The 22,196-nt window shown below is 40.1% G+C and overlaps 1 protein-coding gene across 1 annotated transcript; it reads left to right on the forward strand.

The window, feature by feature from the left end:
• Nucleotides 1–19,664: 19,664 nt before the first annotated feature.
• Nucleotides 19,665–20,207, forward strand: LOC148546495 (uncharacterized). Its single transcript, XM_088499225.1, has 2 exons — nucleotides 19,665–19,787; nucleotides 19,884–20,207. Exons 1-2 carry the CDS (start codon nucleotides 19,665–19,667, stop codon nucleotides 20,205–20,207), a joined length of 447 nt encoding a protein of 148 aa, XP_088355351.1.
• The last annotated feature ends 1,989 nt before the right edge of the window (nucleotides 20,208–22,196 follow it).

Here is a 22,196-nt window from a genome sequence, read left to right on the forward strand (position 1 = left end):
TTTGAATATAGAAAATAATCCAATAATTGTAAAATTGGATAATAACTATAACTTATTTCAAATTCAATAAATCAAAACTTGCTTTAATTTTCTTTAATGAAGAATCTTTGAAATTAAAGCTACAAAAATACTGAATTTGAAATTTGTTCATGGTAGCCCTTTTTCAAAAGTTCTGGGTTTTACAGTTGTTGTGAATATAAATTTTCATTCATAGTTCATTTCGTCTCTTCACATCATCTATAATAGTATTCTTGAAATTATTAGTTTGAAGATAGTCAAATGTGTGCTTGAAAGTCGAAAGTACTTGATAGAGTAAAGGAGGAGAGTGGAGTTAGTTAGTCTTCATTAAGCTGTTTAGTTTGTTAGTTTGTTACAGAGTTAGTTTAAGTTTGCTGAGTTGGCACAGATAGTTTCACATACTCCAAAAGCTTCTATGTATGTCTATAAATAGTGTAGTACAATTGTGAGACTGAGTTTTCACTTCGAAGATGCAATAACACGCACCCCCTCTTTCTCTGAGTTCTCTCTGTCTTTCTCAACTTCTTCACTCTCATTCACTAGTTTCTTATACCTTTCATGGTATCAGAGCTAGGTTCCAATGGAAAACGAGATCAACGCCATGGCAGCTTAAGGGAACACTCATAGCTCAGCACAAACGGCGAGCGCACCTGGATTTGTTGCAAATCCCATCTACATGAAGCTGGACAGTGATAGTTTTCTGCAATGGAAGGATCAAGTAGAGGCAATGATTGAAGGTAATGATCTATTGAATCACATCACTGGAATTGGAATCCCGCTGCAGTTTCTTGAAAATGGAGGTGTTAGTCCAGAATTTCAACGGTGGAAAAGGCAAGATGCTTTACTCAAGTCTTGGCTTCTTGCTTCAATGACAAAACCCTACATTACTCGAATGGTTGGCTGCATGTTTACCTATCAGATCTGGAACAGGTTAGAGACTCATTTCGCTTCACAAATCAAAGCTAGAATCATGCAATTAAGGAACAAATTGAGCACTACTCACATAGGTCTGTTAGTAAATGAGTATGTGTTGTCGATAAAAGGCACAATTGGTGCATTAGTGTCAGTAGGAGAGACAGTGAGTGAGAGTGATCATGTCAATGCTCTGCTCCATAGCTTGACTGAAGAATATGCACCTTTGCTCACCTCACTGCTAACAAGACCGCATGGAATCACAGTTGGAGAACTAGAGGTAGTGCTTTTTGCTAATGAAGCATATTGGAGAGGTTCAGAAAAACTGAGCTGAATCAGGCAGCATATGCAAACAATAGTACAGTCCAACTATGCGAATCAAGAAGGTTTGCAAGAAAGCCCTAAATATCAAGCAAATTGGACTCAAACAAGAAATTTTTGAGGAGGTTTTATATAACACCCTCACTATCAGAATGTCATGCTTCCGGCTGCGCTACTCTGATAGCAAGAAGTGTTACGACGACTTTATATACTTAATATTAAAATAGGAGCCTTTGACTCGACACCGCATCGCTGATTTCTTTTTAAGCCGGAAATAAATGCTTTATTTTAAAAAAAAACAAACAGGCATAGATTCATATACCGGACTTCTTACATAATAGCTTATAATGTAATATACATATAAAACATATAACTCCTATCCCTCTTACAAAATTGTAATAACAAAGACGAGGGAAGAAAAATTATCTAATTAATACAATATCATATAAACCAAAATGCAGTATAACTTTTCATAATGCTCCTTCATCCAATTCCTGAAAAGGTAAAGTTGTAGGGGGGTGAAAACCTAACCACACGGTCTCACCACGGAGTTTCAGAATTGTCATAAGAAGATATTTAATAAGAAAACTATTTTCAAGCCCAGTGATTATCATTGCCTTATGAATCTTTTAAAAATCAATAACTAATCATTAAAAATCTTTTCAAAGAAACAATGTTTAATCTTTCAGAAATCCGAAACCTTTCTTTTCTTATAAGAAAATTTTAATCAGAAACCAACCACGCAATCAATCAACACAATAATCAATTCATCACCAAAGCTCATTCTCAAAAGTAGCACACCAGGTCAAACACAGGCAAAACAGACAAGGAAAGCACAAGTTTAGGTAGCAGTTATAGGAAATAGTTCAGGTAGCAGTTAAGAACAGTTTAACTATTAGGCAAACTAAAACAAATTCAAACCCAAGAAAAGCATACAAGTGCATATGATGCATGCCTGTCCTATGACTAATGAGCTCATCGGTCGGTTATACAGCCAACCCGACAAGTCTGGTTTGCTAAACCATTGGACTGTCCCCCGACGTGCATCCCCATGAGTCTATGCATAGCTTTTTTTCATATATATATATATATATATATATATATCGTAAGCCATATATATTATAAAGAAAGCCAAGGCGGCGTATTTAACATACATATATATATGATTAGCGTATGCGAGAGGAAAAGAGGAAAGAAAATGGCGAGAGAGAAGAGCGTGATTGACGAGAGAACTTTTGCGTGGTCTAGAAATTTGCGGATAAATCCTCGTTGTAAGTATAGTTTCTAAACCTTCAAAAGTCCTTTCATACAAACGTTTTGGGTGTCACAAGTAACAAACCCCTTAAAAATTGTTAACCGAGTATTCAAACCTCGGGTCGTCTTCTCAAGGAACTGCGAGGAAGTGTGTTCTTATTATTGGTTATAAAGGTTGTAATCGGGGTTTAGAAAGTGGGAAGCAAGTAATTTAAATGACGAGTGAATTAAATGGCAATTAAAAATAAATAATAACTGTAAACTTTTGGTAAGGTAAGAGAAGTTGGAGGTCCAACGTAGTTATCTCTCTCAACTATAATGAAGGTTGAATCTAGACTCCACTTGGTCAACCTTTACTAGGGCAAAGGAAAGTCAATGGACTAATTAATCTGGCCTTTGAATCCTATTTATTTCCTAAGAAAAGGTTGGGATTACTTAAGTTCAGCTCAATTAGCAAGATAATGATTATCAATTATGTTGAGTTTAATAACTGTTGAGTTACTGAATCTTTAACCAGAACCAAAAGGGGAAAAAGTAAAATTGATAGAATAATAAAAATATCCTTAGATGGGAAGCAATGGTAATTTAAATCAAAGAGAACAATCATAAACTGAAAATTCCTCAATTATCATTAATTCAAAGAACAATCTGTGACATGGAATAATTCATAGATCAAATTATAATAATCAATTCAAATGTTGGAATAAATAAATAAAAGTAAAACTAAAATAAAAGAACATTAAACCTGGGATCCAGAGTTACTCTTAAAACAAGAAGAAATCCTAAATCCTAAAAGAGAGAGAGAAGATCTCCCTCTCAACTAAATCTAAATCATTGAAAAGTAAAAATATGCGAGCTCTCTCTTGAATGGGTGCATTCCCACACTTTATAACCTCTGGTCTATGCTGTCTGTACTTGGATCTGGGCCAACAAGGGCTTCAGAATTCGCTGGGGGCATATTCTGTAAATTCTGATACGTGGCCTCTGTCACGCGTCCGCGTGGGTCACACGGTCGCGTCATTTGGAGCTTTTCCTTGTCACGCGGTCGCGTCAGTCATGCGGCCGCGTCGCTGCTGATTCGTGCTTGGCACGCGATCGCATCATCCATGCGATCACGTGGATACCAATTTCCTTAAAGCTCCGTTTTGCTTTCTTCTTCCATTTTTGTATGTTTCCTTTTCCGTCCTTTAAGTCATTCTGCCTTAGAAAATCTGAAACTACTCAACACACTAATCACGGCATCGAATGGAAATAAAGGTAATTAAATTAATTGATTTTAAAGCTTAGGAAACATGTTTTTCATTTACATCACATAATAAGGAAGGGAAAGTAAAACCATGCAATTAATGTGAATAAGTAGGTGAAGGATTGTATAAATCACTCAAATTAAGCACAAAAGAACTCATGAAATATGGGTTTATCACCTCCCCACACTTAAACACTAGCATGTCCTCATGCTAAATCCAAGGTAAATAATTAAGGTTAAAGTGATGGAATGTTATGAAATGCAACCTATGCTAAATGCATCTACCTAATGAGTCATGCAATTCTAATTCATCCACTCATATATAAAGCCTACATGTAGTCAAATTATTTCACATTCTCAAGGAGATATATATACATATATAGCTAACCCTCAAATAATAAAGCACTTTTTGCAAATGAGATGAGAGAAAAACTTGCAAGACAATCAGAGATAAATGTTAATGAGCTTTTGAACCCTCACTGGATTTTGTGTTTTCTCTCTAATCACTCAGTGTTTATTGGGTTAACCACTCTATTTTTCTTTTTATTCTTCCTTTCTATAACCTTGTTTTTCGTCTAACCAATCAACAATTATAGAACATAGTTATACCAAAACTCATGAGGTCTTTAATTAAGGTTGTAATGGGGCCAAGGCAAAGGGTAAGGATATATGTATAAGGCTAAGTGAGCTAATAAGTGAATCCTTAATTAGACTAAGATCTCACCTAACATACATACTTAGTAAAACAATGCTTCTTTACCTATTCTCCCTATTTTCTCGCTTTTGATGTCACATGCTCATGTTTCAATTCTTGTTTTTTTATCCCATGTGCATTGCTTTTTATTTTGCATTGGGGAGTTCTTTTTGTATCCCCTTATTTACATGCTTGAAAACTAACTTTTTCTCTTTTTTTTTTTGAATACACATGGTAATTTTTTTAATTAATTTGAATTTTCATGAGCCTGCTCCCCAAAATTTTGAGTTGCTTTATTCTTTTTAAATTTTCTACCTTTTGTCTTTATCAACTATGTTCCCAATAAGTTTCTCATATTTTACTCTATTTATAATTTTCTATCTTAAGCTAACCAAGGATTCACTTGGGGTTTTCTTTTGTTTTTCTGCTTAAGGCTAGTAATTTGGTTAAAATAGAATAAGGGGTTTTTTTTAAAAGCTCAAAGGGGGCTAACAAAGGTGATGTAAAAGGTAGGCTAATTTGGGGTAAGTGAGCTAAAATCAAATGATGGCCTCAGTCATTATTTTGAGATGTACCTATATTCTATAATCGGACATATAGACTAAAACAAAGTAAAGAACATCAGAATAAGAAAGAAGGTTGGAACACACAGAAATAAAAATTATGGTTTGAATGTAACCATACAGTTAAGCTCAAAACTCACAGGCTATGTGTTCTCTAGCTGAAAAATCATTTATCACTTATGTATGTCATGCAGGTTTAGTTAAAAATTCTCATTATTCTCTTAAAAAGTAATTTAGGGTAGCCTTTGAAGTTTTAATGTTTCTCCTTGATGAAATGTTGTCAGTTTAACTACATCATGTAATGCTATATATACAAGGTTTTATGGATCTAAATCTATTATGTTCAAGTTCCTAGCTTGCTCTTTTTTATATTTGTCAATTTAAACTAAGCTATAACTAAGCTATCTTATGTAAAAAGGGTAAACTATACTAATTGATCCACTAATAAGTTAGAATTGCAAACTAAATTAAATAACTAAAATGAACTAAATAACTAAAATATGAACAAAATTTGCAAAATGCAAAAAATAGAGTAAAATACACAAGTAGCAATGTATAAGTACTTAGAAAATAACAATAAAAGAAAAAGAGAAAAATACAGAAAAATATCCAAAATAAAAGAAAAAGCATGTAGTAGTTCACCAAAATAAACGCCAGAGATGGCGACCTCCCCACACTTAAAATAAAGCATCGTCCCCGATGCTCAATCAAGCCGGGTGTGAAGGAGTGTCATTACTGGTAGGGATGGTAGCTGGGGTCTCTGTGGCGGTGGTGGGCTGAGAGTCTGGCTGCTGTAGAGGGGGGACTGACTAGATCGGGATCTCTGGATCTGCAGCCTCAAGCTGATGTGGGGCCTCCTACTGTGGTGTAGCGTGCTCTGTGCCTGCCTGCTGATGAGTCTCCGCCTGGGGATGAGGCTCCTCCTCGTGCTCATCCTCCTCCTCCTCTGATGGCTCTGATGGTGTGTCGGGCTCGGAGGGGATGTCGGCGCCCTGTCTGATCATCAGCTTCAGATGGGAATAGCGTCGCCTGCTGCGGTGCTCCAATCTCTCATACCGGCGGCTATTACAGCACTCCATCTGATCAAGCTGGCGGAATAGACGGTGCACGAGGCAATAAACCGGCTCAGAGGCGGGTGGAGGTGCAGTGGTGGCAGCAGGGGCAGCTGGAGCAGCTGTGGATGAAGAGGGTCCAGCAGACGGAGGGGCTGTCTCATCAGTAGCAGTGACAGATGGTGGTCTGTAGCCCAAAGCAAGGAAGTTCCTGCTGTGAGGGATGATCTTCCTGCAGTCCGCTGCTGGTGGTTGCTCATCGGCATCCTCCCAAGGCACATCAGCCTGACGGCCTAGCCGTGTAACCAGATAAGGAAAGGGGAGGGTGCCTCAGACGTGGACCCTGGCCATAAAATGCCGGATAAAACGAGGCAAGTACAGGTCCTTACCCTCCAGCACACACCAGAGGAGGGTGATCATGGCAGCCGGAATCTCAGTCTCATGAGTACTCGGCATCACGTAGTTGCTCAAGATCTGATGCCATAGCTAAGCCTCATCATTCAAGTACACTCTCTTGATCCCTCTAGGCATAGTGGTGTCCTGAGCCATCTCCCAAGGAACAGCAGGGTCGAGAGCTATCCGTGCCTTCACAGCATGCCAATCAAACCGCATCTGGCCCATGTCCTCCTCAGCCTGTGCATAACCATCTGGCTGATCGGACTTGGCTGGGAGCTGGAGAATGGTCTCTATGGCCTCCTCAGTGATTAGAATTTGCTTTCCCCTCAGGTTCACTGCATCTAGGGTAGTAAGGTAGTAGTTGCAATAGAATTTCCAGACCCAAGATGCATTGACCTCTGTCAGTGGTCTCTCCAGAAAGAACCAGCCCCTTTGCTTGATTTGCTCAGTGGTGTATTGCTGGAGGGCTTCTGGAATCTTCAAGGTACGTTCCAGGTATAGATTTCTGGAGTTTGCAAAAGTTGGGTACTTCAGCTCACAGTACCGGTTTGCAAATTTTATAGGATCAGTCGAAGGGAGCAGCTGGTCAGCTTTTTCCTGCTGTGTGAAGTTCTTCTCCCGCCATGAGGAATCGTGCATTAGAGCAATGATGGACTGGGAGGAATCTCCTCTCTTGCGCTTGCCAGTAGCCTTGCCTTTGCCTTTCCTTTGTGAGGCAGACATCCTGAAAAACAGAAAACTAGGAAATGGATAAAATAGAAAAGCAAATAGGCAATTTAAACAAAGGAAACCCAAAGCGGTAAGGGAGAAATAGAATAAGGAAAATGAGTAATTGAAATGTGATTGAATTAATGTTAAATGGAGAGAGAAAAAAATCAATATGCCATAGTGAGAAAGTTAGAGGAAGTGAAAGTAATCAGAAAAGAGATCAAGAGGGTTAGTATGGTAAAAAGAAATTAGTAAATTAAAATTAGTGAGTTAGGAAAGTAAGTGGCATAAAAAAAATTCCATATAACAAGGATTCACAGGTAAGAATAGAAGTACTCATAATCGAATAAAGAAAACAGGGTGATGCTGATTCGAATAGAAATAAAGAAATCAGAAATTGGAATCAGTGAATCACAATTGCAGGTTATGAACCAGGAAATCAAAGAGGATAAGAAAGTGGCCGTAGCATTCATGAAATGGTTTGGGGGAAGCAGAGTAAAACAGAGTTGCCAAGCCAAAACAAGAATGAAAACAATTTTCAAAAAAAATTTGGGCAGCATTCCGACTAAAATTGGATTGTCCCGGAAAATAAACAGCAATTATATCAGTTCATATGAATTAAAAAAAATCAAGCTGCATGTACAGAGATATAAAATAAACATAAAAACTCAATGTAAACAGCAGCAACATACAAGAAAGCAACATATGAATCATGATTATAGCAGCAACAGATTTGCACATAGGATAAAACAGAAGTAAGAACAGTGCAAGTAAACAGACCTAGATCCACTAACCATAGCCTAAGCTACCTAACAACATAAAAATCCACTACAACATGCAAGTCTAGCTATCCTAATCATGAACATAGACGGAATAAAAAATACAGAAAAGTGACGAACGGATAAAAAGGATTGCGTGTTGCGGAACCTGGTAAGCGGAAGGGGTGGAACAGGGAAGAAGGTGGCTGCGGCGGTGTCCGGCGCGGTGGTAGTGCACGGCGTCGCGGTGGCGGCTGAGGGGGCAGTGGCGGAGGGAGGTATTAGGGTTAGTGAGAGAGGAAGAGGATAGGGGAAGGGAGGGCGGTGGGTGTTGCTGGCTGAAAGGGGTGGGTGGCGGAGAGGGGGCGCGGCTGGATGGCCGGCGGTGGCTGGGCGGTGCTCGCGGAGGTGGTTGTGGTGGAGAGGGGAGGAGAGAGGAAGAAGGAAGAAGAAAGGAGGGGAGGGGGCTGCGGTGGCGGCGTCTGGGCGGCGGCGGCGTCGGGGTGGTGGCGTGGTGGCTGGCCGGCGGTGGCTGGGTGGTGGTTGGAGGGAGAGGAGGCAGAGAGGGAGAAGAGGGTTGGGGTGGGGGACTGCGCGACTGATAAGGTTCGCGGGCTGGGGGGTTATATTTTCGAATCCACGCGGCCGCGTGGGGCACGCGGTCGCGTGGTTGGGGTGAAAATGGGGGGGATGCGATTGCGTGGGTCGTGCGATCGCATGAGAGAGGGGAAAGAGGGGTGACGCGATCACGTGGGTCGCGCGATCGCGTCGCTGGAACTCGTGCTAAACGCACGACTCCAGCGCCGTTTCAGCGCAACTCTTTGTCTCCTTTTGGGGTGATATGCAATCCATGCGACGCGATCGCGTCACTCACGCGGTCGCGTGGGGTTGGTATTGGGTAAGTGACGCGATCGCATGGGGCATGCGATCGCGTGGGCCAATTTGTGCAAAACGCACAAGAGCCGCACGATTCCAGCCCAACTTTCTGTTCGTTGGATCCTTACGCCGATATATATATCACGCGGCCGCGTGGGTCACGCGGTCGCATGGGTGGTGTTTTTCGCGATATGACGCGATCGCATGGGGCATGCGGTCGCGTCGTGCAACCCTTTTTTTTTAATGCATGAAAAATGCAGAATGCAATGATTAACATGAATGCTATGCATGATTCCAGGTTTAATAAATTAAAATGAAAAAGAAAAAAATGAAGGCAATTAACAAGAAATAAATTGAAAAAGAAGCGACCATACCATGGTGGGTTGTCTCCCACCTAGCACTTTTAGTTAAAGTCCTTAAGTTGGACATTGGAGGAGTATCCTGTTATGGTGGCTTATGTTTAAATTCGTCTAAAAATCTCCACCAGTGCTTGGAATGCCGATAGCCTCCGGGGTCCCAAACTAGGCATGTAAAGCTTCTAAGCAGCTTCAAACCGATATTCAGCCTCCCGGGATGACGAATGTCAGAATATAATCCATGATCCCAAGCTGTGTTTTTAGATCCGCCTCAGTTTTGATTTATAAGTTTCCATTCGGGCGGGTTAAAAAGTAGAATCTCACCGTGGTGACCAAACATTCTATGTGATCCATGCAATTGAGCATGATACCAATCCGTGTACTTCGAGGTGAAGCGTGGAACCTTATTGAACCTGGTGCACCAGCTCTGAGTACGAGCCAATTCCCTCTTACTCTTAAAGCTGCAAAGAGCTCTAAGCTGGCCATCTGTTTCAAGCAAACCATATTCAAGTGAATAAGTAAAATTATAAGTTAAGGATTGTACCCACTTGAAGCTTGTATTAGGTGGTAATGGCCTTGGGATAGGTGTTTTTGGTGGTTCTGCAAGTTCCATTTTCTTGTGCTCTTCTGTGAATTCTTCCACTTCCTTGCAAAGATCTTCAATTGTATCTGTATCCTGGTCAAAGTCTTCTATGTCTTCCTCATCACTCGAGTCATAGATTGGAGGTTGAGAGAAATCTACCTCCGCATCATCTTCATATTCACTTGGAGAAAATTCTTCGATTTCAGAGAATTCACTTACGGATGCAAGTTCATCATTAGGAGAACTAGACTTGTGACTATCATCATCAAGGAAATTTGCTTCTTGGATTATTTCGTCTGATTCTTCGTAAACGACTTGCCTTAGAGATTGTACGATATCCTCCTTAGCATCAACTGTAGCATCTTGGACGGAGTTTTCCTCAATTCTGGATTCCCAAGGAAGTTCAGCATCTCCTAGATCTTCAACCAACTCTTCTTCTTGAACAATGACAGCTTCTTCCACTTGTTCTAGTACGAATTTATTCTCTGTCTTGTCCACTGGAGTCTCTAGTATTTCTTTCATGCTACGCTCTTCATCGGGCTGTCCACACGGAGCTGTGGTTGATCCTTGTATATTTGAGCGCCTAGTGGCCCATTGAATTAGTGCTTGCTCCAGTTGTTGAATGGTTTTTTGAAATTTAATTACTGTTTCTTTTAGGCGATCCTCTGCTTCGCGGTTTGCTGGACTTGGACATGATACAAAGGAAAGTGGTGATGATTGGAAACGATTGGATTGGTATTGGGGTAAGGAAGGATCATATGATGGCGAATGGTGAAGAAAAGCTTGTGAGTGTGGTGGTTCGGGGTTATGTTGAAAGGATGGTTCATATGCACGGGGTGGGGCTTGTTGGTAGTTACAAGGTTGTCCACCATGTCTTTCAGCTGGGTATGCACGGTAGAATGGTCTTTGTCCAGGATATCTCGGAGGGTGTTGCTGCCAAAAGGGTTGATTAGATCCTCTTGGTTCCATCCATCCTTGATTGGTCTGACCTTGATGCACATTCCTGCTATAACTTCTATTTCCTTTAACAATATTAGAACCAAACTCAAAGCGAGAGGGGTGAGAGTTCATAGTAGCAAATAAAGATAAAAAGGAAAAACAAAAATAAATAAACAAGCAAAAGAAAAATATTTACAATAACCAATAATAAGGAACACGTTAGCAGTTCCCCGGCAACGGCGCCATTTTGACGAGAGAACTTTTGCGTGGTCTAGAAATTTGCGGATAAATCCTCGTTGCAAGTATAGTTTCTAAACCTTCAAAAGTCCTTTCATACAAACGTTTTGGGTGTCACAAGTAACAAACCCCTTAAAAATTGTTAACCGAGTATTCAAACCTCGGGTCGTCTTCTCAAGGAACTGCGAGGAAGTGTGTTCTTATTATTGGTTATAAAGGTTGTAATCGGGGTTTAGAAAGTGGGAAGCAAGTAATTTAAATGACGAGTGAATTAAATGGCAATTAAAAATAAATAATAACTGTAAACTTTTGGCAAGGTAAGAGAAGTTGGAGGTCCAATGTAGTTATCTCTCTCAACTATAATGAAGGTTGAATCTAGACTCCACTTGGTCAACCTCTACTAGGGCAAAGAAAAGTCAATGGACTAATTAATCTGGCCTTTGAATCCTATTTATTTCCTAAGAAAAGGTTGGGATTACTTAAGTTCAGCTCAATTAGCAAGATAATGATTATCAATTATGTTGAGTTTAATAACTGTTGAGTTACTGAATCCTTAACCAGAACCAAAAGGGGAAAAAGTAAAATTGATAGAATAATAAAAATATCCTTAGATGGGAAGCAATGGTAACTTAAATCAAAGAGAACAATCATAAACTGAAAATTTCTCAATTATCATTAATTCAAAGAACAATCTGTGACATGGAATAATTCATAGATCAAATTATAATAATCAATTCAAATGTTGGAATAAATAAATAAAAGTAAAACTAAAATAAAAGAACATTAAACCTGGGATCCAGAGTTACTCTTAAAACAAGAAGAAATCCTAAATCCTAAAAGAGAGAGAGAAGATCTCCCTCTCAACTAAATCTAAATAATTGAAAAGTAAAAATATGCGAGCTCTCTCTTGAATGGGTGCATTCTCACACTTTATAACCTATGGTCTATGCTGTCTGTACTTGGATCTGGGCCAAAAAGGGCTTCAGAATTTGCTGGGGGCGTATTCTGTAAATTCTGATACGTGGCCTCTGTCACGCGTCCGCGTGGGTCACGCGGTCGCGTCATTTGGAGCTTTTCCTTGTCACGCGGTCGCGTCAGTCATGCGACCGCGTCAGTCATGCGGCCGCGTCGCTGCTAATTCATGCTTGGCACGCGATCGCGTTATCCATGCGATCGCGTGGATACCAATTTCCTTAAAGCTCCGTTTTGCTTTCTTCTTCTATTTTTGTATGTTTTCTTTTCCGTCCTTTAAGTCATTCTGCCTTAGAAAATCTGAAACTACTCAACACACTAATCACGGCATTGAATGGAAATAAAGGTAATTAAATTAATTGATTTTAAAGCTTAGGAAACATGTTTTTCATTTACATCACATAATAAGGAAGGAAAAGTAAAACCATGCAATTAATGTGAATAAGTAGGTGAAGGATTGTATAAATCACTCAAATTAAGCACAAAAGTACTCATGAAATATGGGTTTATCAGTGATCGACGTAAACTCTTCCGAACTTCCGGCTTCGATTTCTTGAAATCCGTAACTCCAATAAAAAATCTAATCCGGTAAGAGTATTCGTAACCTTCTCCTCTACACATTGGAACCATTTTTTATTAGTGGAAGTTGACAGTGACATAACTTCTCTTTCCTTTGGGTTTGGCCAACGGGAGTTTTAGGAGGCACAGACGATTCTGGACGTTTTCTTCTTCGATAGCTCACTCAGAAAGCTTCTCCGGAGCTTTGAATATTTTGATTTCATACGAAGGTATGGTTTTGGTTTCTCGTAGTTAATGTTTAATGTCACGTGAAAACTTAGGCTAGAAGACCGTAAGATAGGAATGAATTGAAAGAATAATTGATGGATTGTGTATATGGTATAAAATGTGTGGTTTAGCTGTTGTCAATAATTTGCTGTTGAGGTTGGTTGATTTTGGAAAAAGATTTAATATTGGTATTTGTTTGATTTTGAAATAATTTGTTACTGGAAGTGATTTGAAGGACTGAGAGGTGTTTGATTTGATAGTTGGGACCCTTGAAGGGCGGCAGAAATTTGAGTCTTAGAGGAGGTATTGCCAAAATTTCTATAAGAATTGGAGTTTTGATTTGAGGTATTATTTTAAAAGGGAAAGAGATTATTATGTGGCTTGTGTATTTGAGACTATTTGTTGACCCTCTGTCGCAAGATGTGACCGGGCACTTTAACTCCCCGGGTTCCCCCATGGGCATGCATATATATATGAATATTGAATATTATATTTGAGCTTGGAGTTTGACTCCATGGAATATTATTGAGCTTGGAGTTCGACTCTATGGAATACTATACTATTGAGCTTGGAGTTTAACTCCATGGAATACTATGTTATTGAACTTGGAGTGTGACTCCATGGAATATTATATTTGAGCTTAGAGTTTAACTCCATGGAATATTATTGAGCTTGGGGATGCGCGCACAGAGGGACTGTCTAATGGTTAACTACCAGGACATATCGGGTTGGCTGTATAACCGACAGATGAGACTCATCAGCCATAGGACAGGCATACATCATATGCATTTGTTTGTTTGCTTGAGTGTGCATTGTTTTGGTTTGTTTAACTGTTTAATTCTGCTTATCCGCTACTTGTTCTACTTGCTGTAAATGCTTCTCTATCTGTGTTTTCCTTGCTTGAACTGTATGTGTATGTTTTTTGAGAAATCCCTCTTGACGAAGGTGTGAGGGGAGAGGGTTGTTCCACCAGTGATTCAGAGGATTTGAGGTGACAGAAAGTGAAGTATTAAGTTAAAGTTAGATTCAGAACTAGAATACCTTAGATAACTTACCTAACTTTTGGTTTAGTTTATTTTATTTAAGAATGATTTTGAGTGTCGGAGTTCTAGGAATGCCTCTGGCTTTCCCGAGACCTTTTATATTAACTATGTGGGCACCTTTACCATACTGAGAACCTCCAGTTCTCATTCCATACTATGTTGTTGTTTTTCATATGCAGGTCGAAAGGTATCTCATTAGGCGTCTGGACACCTGAAGCAAAGTGGTTACTATGTTATTTTGTTGTGCAGTGATGTATATACACGTACTTAGCTTTCTCTCCACATAATTTATTCTTTTTGATCCTCTTAGAGATTTATGGAGAGGCAGGATTTTGTTTATGTACATCTTGGGTTTTGGATATGTATATATATATATATATATATATATATGTAAATATTCTCCGGCCAACCTTGACTTCGCAGACTGAGTTAGGAGCTTGTTATTTTGTACCTATGGCTTTCGATTCCTACTTTTATTGTCTTACGTTTTATAGTTATAGTTTGCCTCACACGCAAGTTGTTCCGTTTCCGGAGCGTGGCGCTTTTCATTTTGCGATTTTGTTTTACCCATTTTTCAAGGCTCCTAGTCTGTTATCTTCTTTCTACTATTATAAGTATGTATTTTAATTTTTAGAGGTCGTAATACCTTGCTACCTCTGCTTTACGACTTAAGCGTAAGGCTCTGTGTGGTAGGGTGTTACACGTTCGCGTCAGGCACGCGCACGCGTCGCTGCAATTTTCTCCATTCCGCGCACTCGCGTGAGCCATGCGTGCGTGTCGGTACTTGCTAGTCATCTCCTTGGTTTCTTGTGTTCCTTCCATTATTGCAAGCTTCCTCTCCATTTTCTAAGCCATTCCTGCCCTATAAAGCCTGAAACACTTAACACACGGATCACGGCATCGAATGGTATAAAGGAGAATTAAAATATACTAATTAAAGATCTCTAGGAAGCAAGTTTTCAATCATAAAATAATACTAGGAAGGGATTATAAAATCTTGCAAATCATATGAATAAGTGGGTGAAGACTTGATAAAAACCACTCAATTAAACACAAGATAAACCATAAAATAGTGGTTTATCAGGGCCTTAGGAGTGACATTCAGAGCTATGTGGTGCCTATGCATATTCGGGTGTTTTCTGAGTTGGTGAATAGGAGCAGGGTGGCGGAGGATTGTGGCAGAAGGGCCGCAGCAGAAAAAGGGAGTTTGAGGATGCCATTCCAGAGGACCACAGGGAGGAACTTTGCACCCAGAGGCAGACAGTTCAAGTACGGTGGCTTTGTCCCTCAGAACAATCAGGGGCAAGGCAGCTCCAGGAGGCCTAATACTAGTGCTAATCAGGGAAGGAGACAGGGGAAGCAGCCACAGCAGGATATGAGTTGCCACAGATGTGGAAAGTATCACTCAGGACCATGCAAGTTTGGGATTGGAGTCTGTTACTTCTGTGGGCAGCCGGGACACTTGGCTAGTAGTTGCCCCGAGAAGAAGGGGTATGAGACAGGCAGGGTGCAACAACCAGGAAGGGTATACACCACTTCTTCTATAGGCACTGAAGGGTCAGAGCCATTGATCCAAGGTAAATGTGAGATGGCAGGTAAAACTTTGAATGCTTTATTTGATTCTGGAGCTTCACATACTTTTATTGCATTTGAGAAGGCTGATGATTCGAGTACAAGGGCGCGATTTCGTGCATAACTTAATTTGTTTACTGATGATTGGTCTTGATCTCATTTTGGGATTAGACTAGTTATCCAAGAACCGCGTTCTACTAGATTTCTTGGCAAAAATAGTGTATTTCATGCCTGAAGGCACTGAAGGGCCGGTTGTAGTGAATAACTACTACTTGAATTCCATGATGGTGAACTGTTCTGGGGCTGAATGTCAGGGGATATTGCTGTTAGCTGCGGGTGATGATCAGAACCTGGAACAAATCCCAGTTGTGTGTGAGTTTCTGGAGGTGTTCCCTGATGATATTGATGAATTTCCACCAAAACGGGAAGTTGAGTTTGCTATTGATTTAGTACCTGGGGTCGGACCAATCTCGAGTGCTCCTTACAGGATGTCGCCTCTAGAAATGGCCGAATTGAAGTCTCAACTGGAGGATCTGTTGAGTAAGAATTTTATCCGACCAAGTGTATCTCCGTAGGGTGCACCGGTATTACTAGTGAAAAAGAAAGATGGAAGCATGCGCTTATGTGTTGACCATAGGCAGCTGAATAAGGTTACAGTGAAGAATAAATACCCGTTGCCAAGGATTGATGACCTGATGGACTAGTTACAAGGAGCCGGTGTGTTCTCTAAGATTGATCTATGGTGCACGAAATTGTGATCATCAACAATGGCGCCAAAGACTTGGAGCTCTCAAACGTGAATCACACTTTGTCACAATTCTGCACAACTAACCAGCAAGTGCACTGGGTCGTCCAAGTAATAAACCTTACGTGAGTAAGGGTCGATCCCACGGAGATTGTCGGCTTGAAGCAAGCTATGGTCATCTTGTAAATCTCAGTCAGGCGGATTCAAATGGTTATGGAGTTTAAGGTGATGAAAATAAACATAAAATAAAGATAGAGATACTTATGTAATTCATTGGTGAATTTCAGATAAGCGTATGAAGATGCTTTGTTCCCCTTGAACCTCTGCTTTCCTATTGCCTTCTTCCAATCATTCATACTCCTTTCCATGGCAAGCTTTATGTTGGGCATCACCGTTGTCAATGGCTACATCCCGTCCTCTCAGTGAAAATGGTTCTGATGCTCTGTCACAACATCGGCTAATCAGCTGTCGGTTCTTGATCATGTCGGAATAGGATCCATTGATCCTTTTGTGTCTGTCACACGCCCCACACTCACGAGTTTGAAGCTCGTCACAGTCACCCCTTCCCAGATCCTACCTGGAATACCACAGATAAGGTTTAGACTTTCCGGATCTCAGGAATGGCTGCCATTAATTCTAGCCTATACCACGAAGGTTCCAATCTTAGATCAGAAACCCAAGAGATACGCATTCAAGCCATTGCTACTAGAACAGAGGTGGTTGTCAGGCACATGTTCATAGGTGAGAATGATGATGAGTGTCACGAATCATCACATTCATCAAGTTGAAGAACGAATGAATATCTGGGAGAAGAAATAGACTTGAGTTGAATAGAAAAATAATAGTACTTTGTATTAATTCATGAAGAATAGCAGAGCTCCACACCTTAATCTATGGTGTGTAGAAACTCCACCGTTGAAAATACATAAGAACAAGGTCTAGGAATGGCCGAGGCCAGCCTCCCAAAACGTGATCAATTGTGTGAAAAGTATGATAAAGTATATCAAAAGTATGAAAATACAATAGCAAAAGGTCCTATTTATAGAGAACTAGTAGCCTAGGGTTTATAGAAATCAGTAATTAATGTAGAAATCTTCTTCCGGGCCCACTTGGTGTGTGCTTGAGCTGAGCATTGAAGCATTTTTGTGTAGAGACTTTTCTTGGAGTTAAACGCCAACTTTTGTGCCAGTTTGGCCGTTTAACTCCAGCTTTTGTGCTAGTTTTGGAGTTAAACGCCAGAATTCTTGAGCTGACTTGGAATGCCTGTTTGGGCTATCAAATCTCGGGCAAAGTATGGACTGTTATATATTGCTGGAATTCTGGAAAGCCCAGGATGTCTACTTTCCAACGCAATTGAGAGCGCGCCATTTGGGCTTCTGTAGCTCCAGAAAATCCACTTTGAGTGCAGGGAGGTCAGAATCCAACAGCATCTGCAGTCCTTTTTCAGCCTCTGAATCAGATTTTTGCTCAGGTCCCTCAATTTCAGAAAATACCTGAAATCATAGAGAAACACATAAACTCATAGTAAAGTCCAGAAGAGTGACTTTTATTTAAAAACTAATAAAAATATAATAAAAACTAATTAAAATATACTAAAAACATACTAAAAATAATGCCAAAAAGCATATAAATTATCTGCTCATCAATCTACGATCCAGATACCACCAAATAAGGGTCAGAGATGAGGATATCCCTAAAACTGCCTTCAGAACGCGCTATGGTCACTATGAATATACCGTGATGTTCTTTGGACTAACTAATGCTCCGGCGATATTCATGGATTACATGAACAGAATTTTCCATCCATATTTGGATAAGTTTGTTGTTGTGTTTATTGACGACATTCTTATCTATTCTAAGACAGAGGATGAACATGCAGAACACTTGCAAACAGTGCTACAAATTCTGAAGGATAGGAAGCTATATGCCAAGCTATCCAAGTGTGAGTTTTGGAAGTCTGAAGTAAAATTTCTTGGTCATGTAGTGAGTAAGCAAGGAATAGCAATGGATCCTGCTAAGGTTGAGGCGATGATGAATTGGGAGCAGCCAACTTCAGTGACGGAAATCAGGAGTTTCTTAGGCTTGGAGGGTTATTATCGAAGGTTTATCAAAGGGTTTTCACAGCTCGCTTTGCCCTTGACCAAGCTAACCAGGAAGGATGTCCCTTTTGAATGGACTCCCGAGTGCGAGGAGAGCTTCCTTGCCTTAAAGCAGAGACTGACTACCGCCCCTGTATTAGTGTTGCCTGAGCCGAGAGAACCATTCAAGGTGTACTGTGATGCATCCTTGAAAGGTTTAGGATGCGTATTGATGCAGCATCATAAGGTTGTAGCTTATGCCTCACGTCAGTTAAGGCCACATGAAAGAAACTATCCAACTCATGATTTGGAACTTGCAGCCATTGTCTTTGCCTTGAAGATTTGGAGACATTATCTCTATGGAGTGAAATTTTAAGTCTTCTCGGACCATAAGAGTCTAAAGTACATGTTTGAGCAAAAAGAATTGAATATGCGTCAGAGGAGGTGGATGGAACTCCTGAAGAATTATGACTTCGAGCTAAACTACCATCCGGGAAAGGCGAATGTTGTGGTGGATGCCTTAAGTAGGAAATCCCTATGTGCTGCTTGGATGATGCTAAGAGAGGAAGAATTGTTGAGAGCCTTCCAAAGATTGAAACTGGGAATCAGAGAGGAGTTTGGGATTTTATGCCTAAGCCAGTTACAGATTTCAAGCGATTTCAAGGCCGAATTGATAAAGGCTCATCAGAATGACCAAGAATTGTATAAGATTTTGCCGGCAATTGAGAAAGGCAAGCAATGGAGAATGTCAGAAGATAAAGATGGGTTGTGGAGGTTCAAGGGCCGGATAATTGTGCCAGATGTCAGGGATTTGCGATAGAGCATATTGAAGGAAGCTCACAAGAGCGGGTTCTCCATTCATCCTGGAAGCACTAAGATGTACCAAGACTTAAAGACGATGTTCTGGTGGCCAGGAATGAAATATGATGTGGCGTTACATGTTTCTAAATTCCTAACTTGTCAGAAAGTTAAGATTGAACACCAAAGGCCAGCAGGGACCCTTCAACCTTTAGAAATTCCACAATGGAAATGAGAGAGTATTGCTATGGATTTTGTGTTGGGCTTACCAAGGACTCAGACAGGTTGTGATGTTATTTGGGTAGTTATAGACCGACTGACGAAATCAGCTCATTTTCTGCCTATTCGGATAAGTTGTTCTATGGAGGACTTGGCGCGCTTATATATAAAGGATATTGTGAGGTTACATGGCGTACCTTCCACCATTGTATCGGATAGAGATCCTCGCTTTACATCACGGTTCTGGGGTGCTTTTCAGCGAGCTTTTGGCACTCAATTAAGTCTAAGCACTGCCTATCATCCTCAGACGGATGGCCAATCAGAAAGAACAATCCAAACCTTGGAAGACATGTTAAGACCTTGTGTTTTGGATCAACCGGCAAGCTGGGATTGATATATGCCTCTGGTAGAATTTGTGTATAACAATAGCTATCATGCAAGTATTGGAATGGCTCCATATGAAGCTTTGTATGGAAGAAAATGCCAGTCTCCATTATGTTGGTATGAGGTAGGAGAAAGGAGTTTGATAGGACCTAAAATGGTAGGTGAAACCACTGAGCAAATAAAAAGAATCCGGATTCGAATGCTTGAAGCTCAAAGCCGTCAGAAGAGCTATGCTGACCGAAGACGGAAGCTTTTAGAATTTGAGGAAGGAGAGCACGTCTTCCTGAAGGTTACTCCGACCACTGGAATAGGGAGGTCCATCAAAACCAATAAGTTAAGTCCCCATTACATTGGGTTGTTTGAAATCCTGAAGAGAATTAGACCAGTGGCGTATAGGATCGCGTTACCACCACATCTTTCGAACCTTCATGACGTGTTCCACGTATCGCAGCTTCGTAAATACGCTTTTGATCCTAGCCATGTCTTAGAACTGGAATCAGTCCAAGTAAGAGAAGATCTGACGCTTCCAGTAACTCCGGTTAGGATTGATGATACCAGCATTAAGCGTCTACGCGGAAAGGAGGTTTCCTTAGTGAAAGTAGCTTGGAGTCAGGCTGGTATTGAAGAACATACCTGGGAGCTTGAATCAGAGATGCGGAAGGACTACCCATACCTCTTTTCAGGTAACTCCATCTGAATTTTGAGGACAAAATTCCTAATTAGGTTGGTAGGATGTAAACCCCACAAAAAATTGATAAATTATTAGTTAATAAATTGAATTTTTATTAGGAAAGCTAAAAATACAAAACTAATATCAAAATAAGATAGAGCTCGTCGAAACGAGAATTTTGATACCAATTTTGAAAATTTGGCCCAAAATCGGACCGGAAAGGCCGAACCGGTTGAACTGAGGCCCAAACCGGGCTCGTGGGTTCAATCGGGCCCATAACATAAATGAAGCAGCAGCTTCATCTTCTCCATTTCACCATAGCAATGAAAAACACAGCAAGGGGGAGAAGAGAAGAAACCTAACCCTCACCTCTCCTTCTCACTACCATAATCCTCCATCTGGGCTCCGATCGCCGCACCGTTCACGGCCACGCGCTTAGCGTGTCGAGCTCTATCTTTCTATCCGAAAAATTTCTCTGGTAAGCCTCCTATTGAGTTTAGAATCTCTATCCCTCTTTCTTTGGTAAACTTGAAAACCTGTGGTAAATCTTGTCTAATTTTTGTGTTCTAGGTTCAAGTTAGCTTCCGGAACTTGTGGGCTCAAGCTATTGAGTATATGGGTTTGGTAAGAACACCCTAACCATAGCTCAATCTTGTGTTTATGATGGGAAAACTGAAATTGGAGCATGTATATGTATTAGGTGTAGATTAAGTGGGTATATAAGCATTGGAATTGGCTTGGGAGTAAATGGAGGCTTGTTGGTGATCAAGCTTGGTTTGGGGGCTGTTTTAATTGAGCTTGGAGGGGCTGTAATTTTGAGTTGTGAGGCTGCCTTGGGTGAATTAAGTGATCGGCCAAGGTATGGTTTAAGTTTTGCACGTTTAATATTTACGGTGTTGTGAAAACTTAGGTTAGAGGAACCCTAGGATAAGTTGAATTTGTTAATGACATTTAATGAGTAGCTTTGCATTATTGTTGGTATAATTGTTGATGAACATATGTTGGATTTACGAGGTATTGAGGCTATTAATTGTATGCCCTTGGACTTGCTTATGATGGGTGGTGCATGACAGAAGTTAGGCCAATTAAGAGATTTTCAAATAAGAGAGCAGCATTGCAAGTATAGCTCTTAACCAGCTAAAATTCACCTCACCAATTTAGAAAGGGTGTCACAAAAATTTTAGAATAAAAATACTGGGAGTATGAATCCCAGGTCGTCTCCCAACGAGTTGCGAGAAAGTATGCTATTTTATTAATTAGGAATTTTCTGAGAGTTTTGAGAGTTGAATAATGAACAATCAAATAATTGTAAATTGAAGCAATAAAAATAAACTAAGAATAATTATTGATATTCTAATTAAAAAGCCTTGACTGGGGGAATGATTAACTGGAAGTTCTATCCTTGTTGGGATCTCTTAGGTGCAGTATTAAAGAGGTGGTTGTTTTCACTTAGTTAACCCTTACTAAATAAAGGAAAGTCAAGTGATTAAGCTAACCCTTATTCACAAATCCTAGTCCTCTCCCTTAAGAAGGTCTAGCGTTAGTAAATACAGAACTAGCCAACAACGTACAGATTAATCAACACGTAAGCCTTCCAACTCAAGTGTCTCCTTTTAATCAACCCCCATGTCAAGTATGGAATCTACTCCATTGACATGAATGTAACGCTCATAAAAATATAAGAAGACATGATGAAATTAAATAAAATAAGGATTTAAAATTAATTAAAAGGAAAAGTAATTCTCTCCACTAACAATTCATGAAAATAATCCAATTGTAACTCTTAAATAAAGTAAATAAGGATATGGAAGAATAAGGGACAGAGTAAACAAACTAGAATGATATCTTCAACGGAGGTAATGACTTCTTCAATATCCAAAAGCATAAAACTAATTAACTATGAATGTAGAGAAAAACTAAAAACTATCCTAATAAGAATGTATCTTAATGTGTGTTGATACTTGTTGAGTTTATGCACATTCTATGGCTTTATTCTGTGTTTCTGGGCCGAAAACT

Source organism: Arachis ipaensis, chromosome B9 (assembly GCF_059453495.1).
Source record: "Arachis ipaensis isolate K30076 ecotype BB chromosome B9, ASM5945349v1, whole genome shotgun sequence".
Classification (NCBI taxonomy): Eukaryota; Viridiplantae; Streptophyta; class Magnoliopsida; order Fabales; family Fabaceae; genus Arachis; species Arachis ipaensis.